The 13,585-nt window shown below is 38.7% G+C and overlaps 2 protein-coding genes and 1 pseudogene across 3 annotated transcripts; 1 reads left to right on the top strand and 2 right to left on the bottom strand.

Moving 5' to 3' along the window:
- Positions 1–2,093: 2,093 nt before the first annotated feature.
- On the bottom strand, positions 2,094–4,447 carry LOC148929474 (CSC1-like protein ERD4; annotated as a pseudogene). Its single transcript, XR_016129092.1, has 3 exons — positions 4,346–4,447; positions 3,361–4,204; positions 2,094–3,084 (listed from the first exon to the last, which is right to left on the bottom strand). The product of XR_016129092.1 is annotated as a CSC1-like protein ERD4 (transcript).
- Positions 4,448–5,440: 993 nt separating this feature from the next.
- LOC125193328 (late blight resistance protein R1-A-like) lies at positions 5,441–8,674 on the top strand. Its single transcript, XM_089056060.1, has 2 exons — positions 5,441–8,194; positions 8,296–8,674. Exon 1 carries the CDS (start codon positions 5,525–5,527, stop codon positions 8,159–8,161), a length of 2,637 nt encoding a protein of 878 aa, XP_088912186.1. The 5' UTR covers positions 5,441–5,524; the 3' UTR covers positions 8,162–8,194; positions 8,296–8,674.
- Positions 8,675–9,550: 876 nt separating this feature from the next.
- LOC125195455 (CSC1-like protein ERD4) lies at positions 9,551–12,925 on the bottom strand. The gene is made up of 6 exons (XM_089057778.1): positions 12,560–12,925; positions 12,109–12,257; positions 11,752–12,027; positions 10,768–11,612; positions 10,242–10,497; positions 9,551–10,134 (listed from the first exon to the last, which is right to left on the bottom strand). The coding sequence occupies exons 1-6, from the start codon at positions 12,828–12,830 to the stop codon at positions 9,754–9,756; spliced, it is 2,178 nt and encodes a 725-aa protein (XP_088913904.1). The 5' UTR covers positions 12,831–12,925; the 3' UTR covers positions 9,551–9,753.
- Between the last annotated feature and the right edge of the window lie 660 nt (positions 12,926–13,585).

The raw sequence follows: 13,585 nt of genomic DNA, 5'->3' as shown, positions 1-13,585 counted from the left end.
CCGTTTTATGCCTTGGAGACCTGCATTTTAAGCACAGCAATTCCTGCTGTGCTATTTGGCACAGCAGGCGATCTCATCCCGATCCAACATAGAATAATTGGGCTGTTACACACTCCATTCCTCTTAAGTCTTAACGTAATAAAGCTATTCCAATTGTGATAATGAAAGATTACTCCTGAAGTTTGTAACTACTCCATCCGTACATCTGTAATAAAAAATTTGTCACTTACTTTTATATTTGTCGGTCCCTAAAAATTTATCACATTTAACTTTTTTTTTTTTAATGGACCTCACATTCCACTAATTCATTATCACTTACAACATTTTATTATAAAACCAATATATATAAGTAGGATCCACGTGCTACCTATTTTTTCAACCCAATTTCTAATACATTTCTTAAAACTCATGTCCGGTCAAATTATTACGGACTCAATACCACATCGGTTGTGAGAATAACTGGTGTGAGGTATATAGACTAATGAGCTCTCTCTCGCCTAACAGGCTAGTCTATATCTCCCACATCATGAGTGTGACAAATTATAAGGGACGGATGGAGTATTTTATACTGTTAAAGTAAAATCAATCTATCGAGTTGGGACGATCCAAATAAGAAGAATTACTGAATAAATTAGGACGAAAAAAGTACTCCATCCATCCCAAGGAAGATGACTCCTTCCTTGGGCGCCACGGGATTTTATGCACTTATATTTTGTGTATTAAGAGGAGAAAGTAAAATAAGAGAGAGAGGAATAAAGTAGAGATAAAGATGTTTCATTTTAAGTAATAGGTCATATTGGTTGGGACAAACCAAAAAAGAAAAATGGATCATCTTCAATGGGACGGAGGGAGTACGTTACAATAGGAGAGGCAGAGAGTACCTGAGCACGCCTTCCATATTGGGATGTCTCATCAAAATTCAATTTCATTTATAATAACAAAAGTTACTTTAATTCCATGCGAGTCTCAATAATTAAAATTTCCATAATAAAACACAAAATCAGATATTTTTCCTAAAATATTAATTTGAGCTAAAGCAACTTATATATATCTTCAAAGCTCACGTCATTCGTCACACTTCTCAAAACCCTAAAGCTTCTCTTTCATAGTTTCTCTTTCTCTATCAAATTTCATACCAAAACCAATGGCGATGGAACAGACATATACTCTTGAGGTTGAGCCGGTAGCGATTTTACGGTGGCCAGTGAGCGCAGAGGAGTTAGAGGAGTACGCGACGATGATGTACGGTTGGGATGAAGCAGCGGCGCATGATGGATTTACTCTTAAGGTCTTGCACTTTCAAGGCTACGACGTCGTGGTCAGGCTCTGGTCGCCTCAATCTGACGGCCATGTGGATTCGCCCCAAGACGACATTCTCTCCTGTTTCAAGACACGTCGCTGCGACGATACGGATCAAGATGAAGAAGAAGTTTGTTGCATATGTCTAGACGATATGTACCGTGGATCGGTGACTACATTGGATTGCAGCCACGAATTTCATCCCGACTGCATATGGCAATGGCTCGTCTGCGGCGAGAACTTCTGCCCCCTCTGTAAAGCTCCGGCGATTATGATTCTCTTTGTTAGAATGTCAAGTGTTTCAGTGAAAAGCGTTTTTTATGTATTTGGAAAACCTTTATTTGATCTATTCAGCAAATCTTTAATCCAACAGAATTAATCTTATTGCATCATTAATTATTGTTGTAATAAATCTTAATGTAATTTTACAAAAGCGTGCATTATAATTAACTATGATAATAATAAGAATAATAACTAATTTCACGAGGCCCAACTACATTTTTCATCTATCTAAGCTAACTATTCCAAATGTGTACCAACTTTGTAATGTTTTATAATGTTAAAATGAATGCAGTCTATTAAATTGGGACAATCCAAAATAACAAAAAGAGCCGAATAAATTAGGATGGAGGGAGAATATAATAGTAGAGCGGAGGCATGAAGAGTTAGTAGCAGCTGGAAATATGAACATAAAACATCTTGGACTTGTAACATCTTATAGTTAACAATTAGTACAAATTTGAATAAACATTGTTTCCCATAAAAAAAATGTGTATAAAAAACACAGACCATAATAATCAGGAAAAAGGAGACCATTTTTTCTCTAAATTTCACAAATACACGCCATATTCTGGCATACAAATTTCCTACCACTAGATATATATATACCACAGAATCTCTCAACAACAAACCTTGTGGAAACTATCAACAAAATGCTGTTACCCAATAAATTAAGACAATTATGAGAGCATAATACAAAACGAAAAACATGTAACTTATATCAAACCGCAGAACCTGGTCTGGTAACGTGAGCCAAATCATCTACAAACTGAACCACTTTGGCAGTCTTCTCCGTACTCAAGCTACATGCAACGTACGACCTGAACACGCCTTCCATATTGGGAGTCTCCTTCAGTTCCCGGTAGGCAACGTCCAGCGCTGTCGACTGGAAGAAGCGGTAGTAGTTCATGGTGCAGAAGTATATGAAGAGGAGGCTCAAAATAGGAAGTGGGATCAGAACCGGAGTGTATATGAACTCTTTTGCTCCGAAGTAGCCCACCATCGTGGCTTGATACAAGAGCAAAGATACTGCAACACGGTTGTACATGTGGGGCCAAATCCGGCCATAAGTCTGGTACGAAGGCACATAAACTTTGAGCACCTGTGGATGGAAACGAGAGAGGCAAATGCAGGGTCAGTGTAACATGTTTTACTGCATCTATAAAGCTAAATCCCACCTAACTCATCATAAAATTCACAGATTTCAAATAAGTGAATAACTAACATGAAGGAAGATTGAGGAGAATTAGCTGATTCCGTAGAACAAGCCATCCCAAACCAAAGTACAACACTCCAAATAGAAGGATTAACGGGGCTATGACAGAATAGCAGAGAACGATTGTCAGAACGAGCATGTCATCTGGAAATCTAGTCCCATAGTTAAGATCTCCCGGAGCCCAAGCTTCTTTTAATTCATCTTCAGTCTTGCAGAGATACTTCTTCTTTAGATGAAAAATTATTAAAGGAACTATTCGTGATAACTCAAGCCCATATCCGACAAAGAACCTGAAGGCACAAAGTCAGTTCCGCATTTGAGTCAGTCCACAATCCATCGAGACAAAGATTTATTTTGGCAATGGTGTTAAATTTCACCAGAACAGGTCAACTCAAAATATGATGTAAACCATGAAAAGAACCTTTTTTTCAACGTTGAACCCTTGAAATTCGAAAAAAAAAAACAGGTGCAAGAAATGAAGGATTCATTAAGATCGTAATAGAAGAGATTGATCTCGCTAAGAAGAAACAAACCACAACTAGTTCAGAAAGGCAAAGGAGTCTTACTTCAGAGCCACAAAAGTCAAAAAGAATGTAGCACTTCCTGGAAGACTTGCTGCTAGTACATCGAATACACTGTTTGGATTATCCTCAATATCTTTGAACGAATCGAAAAGTATGTGACCTACTGTGACACCAATGAATATGTTCAGCACCGAGAAATAGTAGTACTTCCCGGAGGCGGCCCTTTCCGCATGACTCTGTGAAGGTATTCCCTCGGCCTTGGATAGGAACAACAAGAAACTTGGCAACAGTGCCAAAATATTATAAGTGCAATCTGAGGCAAGTAAGCCCCGAGGATTGTTCTGATCGTAGTCTGTTCCAGCACTGGTTTCAAGAAGGGGACCAACTTCTCCAGGTTAGCTAAAGTAGTCAGCGCTGAAATCAACCCAATAGGTATCATGTAAAAGAAGATGGTGAGAAACACTATGAAATAGACGACATATTGCCAGATCAGTCTCTCGTAGAAGTTCTTGGAAAGATTGGTCCATAGCAACTGGCGAGCCTCGGGAGCATCCATGACAATCCATTTATCCAACATTGTATCATGCAGACATTGTCCAGCAGCTGCTGCAGTTACCCTGTTATTGAAGAAAACCACAGCTGCAGATTGTTGTTTGTCTTTCAGGGCTATCTTTTGCTCGGATTCTAACTTTGGAACCAGCTCTCTTATCTTTTTATCATAGTACTCTAGTGCATCAACCTTTTTACCTATAAGCTCCATAAATCCAGCTATAGTAATCGGCCTCGTTCCTTCAGGGTTAGCAGTCCCTTTAGACTCGGCATAGATGACTTCTGCACGCGCAAGCTTCTTTCCGTATCCTTCCAACTCTGCATAAATCTTGTTGGCCTGAGAGAAAAAGGTGACAAGTTACAATACGCGATATGATCACTAAATATCCGGTGAGAAAACACACACACACACCTAGAGAAAGACTATGGTAAATCAAAACATTGATGGAGAGATGCAAAAGAGTGTCGAAGCAAGTACCACTTTATTGTTTGTGATCACCATTGCTTTGTAATATGTATCTGAATAGATTGCCTTAAAATAAGAGTCCACCTGTTCGTTAATGCTTTGACATTTCTCGGGAGCAGGTATGTCTCGAACAAGGACGGCAAACTGCTCATTTTCACTTCAGGAGACCTAAGGGCTTCGGCTCTCATATTTGAAACATGCCTGTACGATCGCCACAGGAGATAATACGTAACGAAAAAGAAACCCAATACGTTGGCTGCCACAAAATTCATCTATCACTTCTACAAATTTATATTGCATTTTTGTGTTTACAATATTGCATTTTTCATGCCACTTTGCCACACGTGATTGGATGATTGGATGTACGTTAGCAGTTTAAAATTAGTTAGCATATTAGTATATCCAAAGAATATACTCCCTCCATCCCAAGATAAGTGACTTGTATTTCTTTTTGGGGTGTCCCACTATAAGTGACCTATTTCTATTTTTAGCAAAAAGTCATCTCTCTTATTTTATTCTCCACCTACTTTATTCTCTCTTCTCTCCTCTACTTTTCCATCTCTCATACTTTACTCTCTCCACCTTAATTTATTTAAATATCATTCCTTAAATCACGTGCCCAAAAGAAGTAAGTCGCTTATCTTGGGACGGAGGGAGTACATACTTAAATACAAACTAGTGTTATTTAGTTCAAATGAAAATATGCTTCAATATTAATAGATGGGGTATATAAATTAAATATATACTGTACAATTTTAATATTTAGTAAATAGCATTAAACTATAACTAATAATTATATATCAAAAATATTACTACAAAAGTAATAAAATTAGTGACTTTATAGTGGAATTAAAGTTTAGAATATAAAATTAAACGAATTAGTCTGTGTGAATAAAAAATTTAATGATTTAGTATAAGAATATTTAGTGTTTATATTTTTCATGAGCCCTTGTGGTGGAGTGGTAGAACTTTTATTAATTAAAGTTTGCAGAAGTCGAGTATAGTATATATTTTATTTTAATATTTTTAAAAAAGTTATTACTCCCTTAGTTGAAGTCGAGTATAGTACTAGTAGATTTTAGTGGGTCAACGGGCTTATATCCGAGGTCATTATAAATCTCATCAAATAAACAGGCTTCAAATTCTCGATCTTCGCTAAACAAAAAAAGACCAGAAATCAGAGATTCATCCATGGCAGCAGCTTTCGCAGCTCTAGTTTCTCTTCAAAATGATCTCCGCCTTATCTACGATCACCCCAACTATACCTTTGAGGAAGAACAGATTGACTCCCTTTGGGATATTGTCTGGTTCCTGATCGATTTCATGGAAAGCTACGACAATTCCCATGGTGCCAGAAGAGAAACAGCAGAAGCTTTAGAGATGCGAATTGCGCGTGCAGCTCAAGTGGCAGAAGGTGTGATCAAAGCACATATGGTGCATCAGATCCGTTGTGGAAACACGCGATCATCTCGATTCCTGCTGGATCTGCACAAAGCAACCCAAGGATTGGATTACATGAAGAGAAAGGCATCCATCGTGAGTTCACAAAGTGGATTGTTAGAGCCGTCCACATATCCATCACCATCATCATTATCCACACAGTCAACGCCTCTTCTCACCTCTTCCACGGTCGGATTAGAAGATATCTTACTTCGACTTATGCATCTGCTCACCAGAGGTCCCTTGAGTCGACGAGTCATCCCCATCCAAGGCATGGGGGGAATCGGTAAGACTACTCTGGCCATAAATGCATTTCATCATCCATATATAGTGCAACGCTTTGATGTTTGCCTCTGGGCAACAATATCTCAAGAGTATAGCATTCACAAAATTTTGGCACAACTCTTGTCTTGTCTGAGGCGATCCACTAGTGGAACTGTTGATGAGATGCGAGAAAGGTTATACAAGAGTTTATATGGACATAGGTATTTTATTGTTCTTGATGATATGTGGAACCTCAAAGTCTGGGATGATATGAATGTGAAATCCTTGTTTCCGGATACAAATAATGGAAGCCGAGTCGTGGTGACTACTAGGCTTGCAGATGTAGCTTATCACTTGGGAGATAATGGTTATGGCATTGAAATGAGTTTTCTGGATGAGGCCAATGGTTGGCATCTATTTTGTCAAAATGCATTTGCAAAGCAGCAAGGTTGCCCTCCTGAGTTGGAGGAGACTGCAAGGAAGATAGTAGCACGGTGCAAAGGACTTCCCCTCGCAATTGTTGTTGTCGGAGGCCATCTCAGGAAGTCCCCAACGGCTCTAGCCTACTGGGAGAATGTTGCGCAATCAATTTTGTATTCTACAGGGAACGATGAGCAATGCTTGAATGTGTTATCTTTGAGTTATAGATACTTGCCTGCTCATCTAAAGCCATGTTTCCTAATCCTTGGAACATTTCCAGAAGATGAACAGATTTACGGGGAGGATGTTCTTAGACTTTGGATTGCTGAGGGATTTATACAACTTTGTCGCATTTGCAGCCTGGAAGAGGTTGCAGCGGATTATTTACGGGATCTTCATATGAGAAATCTCATATTAGTGGATTGTTGGGACTATAAGGGAGACGTATGTAGATTTAAAATACATGATCTAGTAAGAGAATTGTGCCTGCAAACTGCCAAGAAAGAGGAGTTTTTATCAGTGTTTGAAACTTCACGAGGCATAACTAGGGAGCGCCGGGTTATAATCAATGGAGAGGTGAATCATGAAAATATAACCACGGATGCCCCAGTCCGTTGTCTGATATGCAACGGAGGTCGTTACGGTATAAACAAGCTGAATGACATGAAATTGTTCAGAACGTTGAGTAACATTGCTACAACATTCATAAGTGAGTCTATATTTCAGCAAGTTAACTTGCGGTATCTTAATGTGAGTCTTGTTTATATCCCTCGCCGGTTTCTTTATTATCTTCCCTCGTCGATATCATTGCTTTGGAATCTGCAAATATTAACAATTTTTCTACCAAATCAATCAAAAGTAATTGCACCTTATGGGATTTGGGAGATGGTACAGCTTAGGCAGATTGATGTCGACATGATTTGTCTCATTGATCCTCTTCCCGTAGATCAAGCAAATCGCATGGTTATGATAAATCTATACACACTTTTGAAAGTGGAGAATTTCAGGCTTAGTGAAGAGGTTTGCAAGAGAATTCCCAATGTCAGAGAACTACGGTTATCATATTGTGATGAAGTAAGTTGGTATTACTGTCCCCGCAATCTTGGCTGCCTCCATCAGCTGCAAAACCTATCATTAAAGTTCGATGGCAATTCCAAGTGGCGTAAGTTCGCTACGAGCCTCACTTTCCCAAGTTCTCTTCAGGTGCTGGTTTTAAGTGGTTGTGGTGTTGACTGGGAAGAGTTGACAATGATGATTGGATCATTGCCCCATCTTGTAAAGCTTACATTGCTACAAAATTCAGTCATTGGATCTGTTTGGACCCCTGTTGAGGGCAAATTCTGTCACTTGAAATACTTGAGTATTTATGGTTGTGGTGATTTGGTTTGTTGGAATGCTGACAACTCCCATTTCCCAGTCCTAGAAAATCTTAATCTAAGAGATTTGTCTAAATTGATTGAGCTCCCTTCAGGCATAGGAGAAATAGCAACGCTCGGACATATTGAGTTGAGATTTTGCAGCGCATCTTTGAGCATTTCAGCAATGAGAACATTGGTAGAGCAAGAGGAGCTTGGTAATGAGAGCCTTCAACTTACTATACTTTTTCGGGGTGACAAGGAAGCAATGGAGAACTTCAAGGAGGAGGTTGAAGAAGAGGGTCTCACCAGCAGTAGTAATCTGTCTCTGCATCTCATCAGTTCCTAATATCATCCATTCATCTGCTCCTTGCATCTCAAGGTCTTCTACTAACTCAACTTTCTTTTAACCTTCATTTCAAATTTATTGTGTTTTAGTTCAATTATAAAATTATTAATTACTTGAGTCATATTTCATTTCAGCCATGCCTAGGACCCGTGCTCTTCAATCTGAAGCAATACTATGGCGGCCATGGAGCATGGAAGAAAACCAAGGGACAATGATCAGTTTGATTCAAGTTGCTGCACATGAAGGAGTTACTTGCCCTTGAAGTGTATTTGATCAGGGTCTTGTCTGTTAACACTGCCGCAAGATGTTTTCAATTTCACACCGACTGCATACAGCGGTGGCTCGTCTGCGGCTAGAACTTCTGCCCACTCTACAAAGCTCCCGCGATCAAGTGATTATGATTCTCTTTGTTTGAATGTCACGTTCAATGAAAAAGGCGTTTTTTATGTATTTGGAAAACCTTTATTTGATCTATTCAGCGATTCTTTAATCCAACAGAATTAATCTTATTGCATCATTAATTATTGTTGTAATAAAATCTTAATGTAATTTTACAAAATCGTGCATTATAATTAACTATTATAATAACAATAATAATAACTAATTTATAATGATAATAGTGATAATAATATTATTATTATTATTATTATCAATTAATAACAAGAAATTATATCTAATTCTAAAATTCCGAATCATCTTATTATATTATAATAATTATCTCAACTAAAATTTTGATCACTGCAACTATTATGTCAAATATTTGACCAAATTTAATTGATCCATATAAATTCAGAATCATAATAAATTATCTTGATATTTCATAACTCATATTTTCTGGAATCGTATTTTAAAAATTGTAGTTTCGAAAGATTAGTTTTCCCATAAAATTTGGATTACAGGGCTAGAATTTTATGAATAATTAAATAAGTATACATACATTAAAAATTATTAAATTAAAAATTGAAGTGCATCTTAAATTATTATTAAATGAAAATTCAATCTTTTATGTTGTGCTTAAAAACATTAGGAAGGGTGGTCCAATGATCCTTTTGGAACAAGGATGGACTTTCACGAGGCCCAACTACATTTTTCATCTATTTAAGTGTTCACTTAACCAACTATTCCAAATGCCAACTTTGTAATTGTTTTATTATGTTAAAATGAAAGCAGTCTATTAAGTTGGGACGATCCAAATTAACAAAAAGAGCCGAATAAACTGGGATAGAGGGAGAATATAATAATAGAGCGGAGGCATGAAGAGTTAGTAGTAGCTGGAAATATGAACATAAAACATCTTGGACTTGTACTATACATTTTAGAAGTTTAGTTAACAATTAGAGTACAAATTTGAATAAACATTGTTTCCTGAATAAAAAACATAGACCATAATAATCAGGAAAAAGGAGATCATTTTTTCTCTAAATTTCACAAATACACACCATATTTTGGCATACAAATTTCCTATCACTAGATATATATACCACAGAATCTCTCAACAACAAACCTTGTGGAAACTATAAACAAAATGCTATTACCCAATAAATTAAGACAATTCTAGAGCAAAATACAAAGCCTAAAACATGTAACTTACATCAAACCGCAGAACCTGGTCTGGTAACGTGAGCCAAATCATCTACAAACTGAACCACTTCGGCCGTCTTCTCCGTACTCAAGCTACATGCAACGTACGACCTGAACACGCCTTCCATATTGGGAGTCTCCTTCAGTTCCCGGCAGGCAACGTCCAGCGCTGTCGACTGGAAGAAGCGGTAGTACTTCATCGTGCAGAAGTATATGAAGAGGAGGCTCAAAATAGGAAGTGGGATCAGAACCGGAGTGTAGACGAACTCCTTTGCACCAAAATAGCCCACCATCGTGGCTTGATACAAGAGCAACGACACTGCAACGCGGTTGTACATGTGGGGCCACATCCGGCCGTAAGTCTGGTAGGAAGGCACATAAACTTTGAGCACCTGTGGATGGATTATGGAAACGAGAGAGGCACATGTAGGGTCAGTGTCATATATGTTTTACTCCGTCTATAAAGCTAACTTGAAGGAGGAGATTTGAGGAGAATCACCTGATTCCGTAGAACAAGCCATCCCAAACCAAAGTACAACACTCCGAATAGAAGGATTACCGGGGCTATGACAGAATAGCAGAGAACGATTGTCAGAACGAGCATATCATCTGGAAATCTTGTCCCATAGTTAAGATCTCCCGGAGCCCAAGCTTCTTTCAATTCATCTTCAGTCTTGCAGAGATACTTCTTCTTTAGATGAAAAATAATTAACGGGACTATTCGTGATAACTCAAGCCCATACCCAACAAAGAACCTGAAGGCACAAAGTCAGTAGCGCATTTGAGTCTGTTTACAAGCCATCAAGACGAAGATATATTACGGAGATGATGTCCAATTTCACCACAGCAGGCTAACTCAAAATAAGATGTAAAGAATGAGTACAAAATAAAAGGACTTTTCATGAAAAGCCCTATTTTTCAACGTTGAACCCTTGGAATTTTTTTAAAAAAACAGGTGCAAGAAATGACAGTCTCGCTGAGAACATACAAACCATAACTAGTTCAGAAAGGCAAAAGAGTCTTACTTCAAAGCCACAAAAGTCAAGAAGAAAGTAGCACTTCCTGGAAGACTTGCTGCTAGTACATCGAATACACTGTTTGGATTATCCTCAATAGCTTTGAACGAATCGAAAAGTGTGTGACCTACTGTGACACCAATAAATATGTTAAGAACCGAGAAATAGTAGTACTTCCCGGAGGCAGCCCTTTCCGCATGACTCTGTGAAGGTATGCCCTCGGCCTTGGATAGGAACAACAAGAAACTTGGCAACAGTGCCAAGAATAATATAAGTGCAATCTGAGGCAAGTATGCCCCGAGGATTGTTCTGATCATAGACTGTTCCAGCACTGGTTTCAAGAAGGGGACCAACTTCTCCAGGTTAGCTAAAGTAGTCAGAGCCGAAATCAACCCAATAGGTATCATGTAAAAGAAGATGGTGAGAAACACTATGAAATAGACGACATATTGCCGGATCAGTCTCTCATAGAAATTCTTGGAAAGATTGGTCCATAGCAACTGGCGGGCCTCAGGAGCATCCATGACTGTCCATTTATCCAACATTGTATCGTGCAGACATTGTCCAGCGGCTGCTGCAGTTACCCTGTTATTGAAGAAAACCACAGCTGCAGGTTGTTGTTTGTCCTTCAGGGCGATCTTTTGCTCGGATTCTAACTTTGGAACCAGCTCTCTTATCTTTTTATCATAGTACTCTAGTGCATCAACCTTTTTACCTATAAGCTCCATAAAGCCAGCTCTAGTAGTCGGCCTCGTTCCTTCAGGGTTAGCAGTCCCTTTAGACTCGGCATAGATGACTTCTGCACGCGCAAGCTTCTTTCTGTATCCATCCAACTCTGCATAAATCTTGTTGGCCTGAGAAAAAAAGGTGACAAGTTACAATACGCGATATGATCACCAAATGTCCTGTGAGAAAACACGCACACACCTAGAGAAAGGCTATGGCGAATCAAAACATTGATGGAGAGATGCAAAAGAGTGTCGAAACAAGTACCACTTTATTGTTTGTGATCACCATTGCCTTGTAATATGTATCTGGATAGATTGCCTTAAAATACGAGTCCACCTGTTCGTTAATGCTTTGACCTTTCTCGGGAGCAGGTATGTCTCGAACAAGGGCAGCAAACTGCTCATTTTTCACTTCAGGCGACATAAGAGCTTCAGCTCTCATTTTCGAAACATGCCTGTACGATCGCCACAGGAGATAATACGTAACGAAAGAAACCCAATACGTAGCTGCCACAAATGCCCATAACCGGTCGCTTTTTTGCTGTTATCCACCAACAATTCAATGTTATTAAGCAGATACATCATTCCACAATAACAAAAACAGAGAAGGAACAGTACTAACTGCAATATGCCCCATGGATAGCTTGTCCAGTTCATTGAAAGTCCCTTCACTTGTGGTTTCATTAGCGTCTATTTTGTTCTCAGCAGTATAAGCAATAGGAAGAAGCACAGGAAGAAGAAGAATCCCCGAGAAAACCAGTATCCCCAATGCTGCACCAGATCAATCAATAACAGTATAAAACTAAACTTAATCAGTCAAATTGAAAACGAAATTAGACACCAAAACATCAATTGAACACAAAACAGATAGATCTAGCTTCAACCCCCAATTTCCAGCTCATGAGTGTGAATGTCCAGTTTGCAATTACATTTCCAGCAACCAAGCATAAGCAAAATTAATCACACAGCAAAGTTCACGATACTGTTCAGATAGCAGCTTCCTTCCTAATTACTCTAATTCTACATTTTCTAAACCTCAATTTTGAGCTAATTCGCAGTAATGTAGACGGTACCGGTGGAGAGGAAGACGAAGTAGACGGCGGCATCAACGCCGGAATGCTTGATGACGTCAGCTTCGGTGGAGGAGACGGCTTCCTTAATCCAAGTAAACGGGTTGCGAGTGAGGCGGATACCTTCGTAGGGGTCCATCCCTCGCATGATCCGATTCGGGTAGTAGACGACGTGGTTGGAGGGGCGCCTGGAGAGCCACGTGAAGAGGAACATCAGCACCAGGAAAATGACGAACGACGTCCCCAGCGACGTCAGGAACGAGCTGAAATCCATGGCGCTTGCTTTTTTCTCTCTCTAGAATTGCGATGCCAATTAATGTGAAGTTAAGTAGAAGCGTTGGAAAGAGAAGGAGAAAGTAGTAACCGTTGAGAGAGGCAGTTGAAGGAGTTATTTATAGCAGAGACGAATGGATTTTGCTTTCTAAATGGCTCATTCAGGTGAGACAGCTCCTGCCTCGTTATAAGGATCGAGAAATTCGATTAAATTTGATATTTAGTGTTATTAAATTTGATGCGCGCATTTAAGTTTTTATTTTTGAGAGAGCTTCACGCTTATGAGCATATACAACGTCGTGCTTAAAGAACAGAAAAAGTATGCATGCCGCTCAATATCTATAGACTATAGTCACGAGGTTGATACACGTATCTTCGTGCATCGGTATGCAAGTCGTGCGGCCATAATGACCGTGACGCCTTCCCGCTTTTTTGTTTTCTTTTATTTGAATATATTTAAATTTAGGACAACAATAGTAATAGCCCAATGACTATATGTTGCAACAACTATTAATTTCGTTTTATTCGTAATTATAATTGTAATATACAACGAAGAGGAAAGAAATACTCTAATAGGAGTAATATATGTGGATAATATAATTATTTAAAATTTAAATCTTTTTGCATACGCTATACATTGTTGTTGATGGCCCAAGTCTAGTAATTAAATTACCCTTTTCGCTAGATTTCTTGCCGTTATTGCATGTTATAAACTTATAAGTAATGATTATTCCCTAAAAAAGAATGGTTATACAC

The sequence above is a fragment of the Salvia hispanica genome, chromosome 4, assembly GCF_029641045.1.
Source record: "Salvia hispanica isolate PSC_SH4W2 chromosome 4, Shi_PSC_v1, whole genome shotgun sequence".
Classification (NCBI taxonomy): Eukaryota; Viridiplantae; Streptophyta; class Magnoliopsida; order Lamiales; family Lamiaceae; genus Salvia; species Salvia hispanica.
The sequence above is the reverse complement of the archived record's forward strand: the minus strand, read 5'-3'. Positions and strand labels throughout refer to the sequence as shown.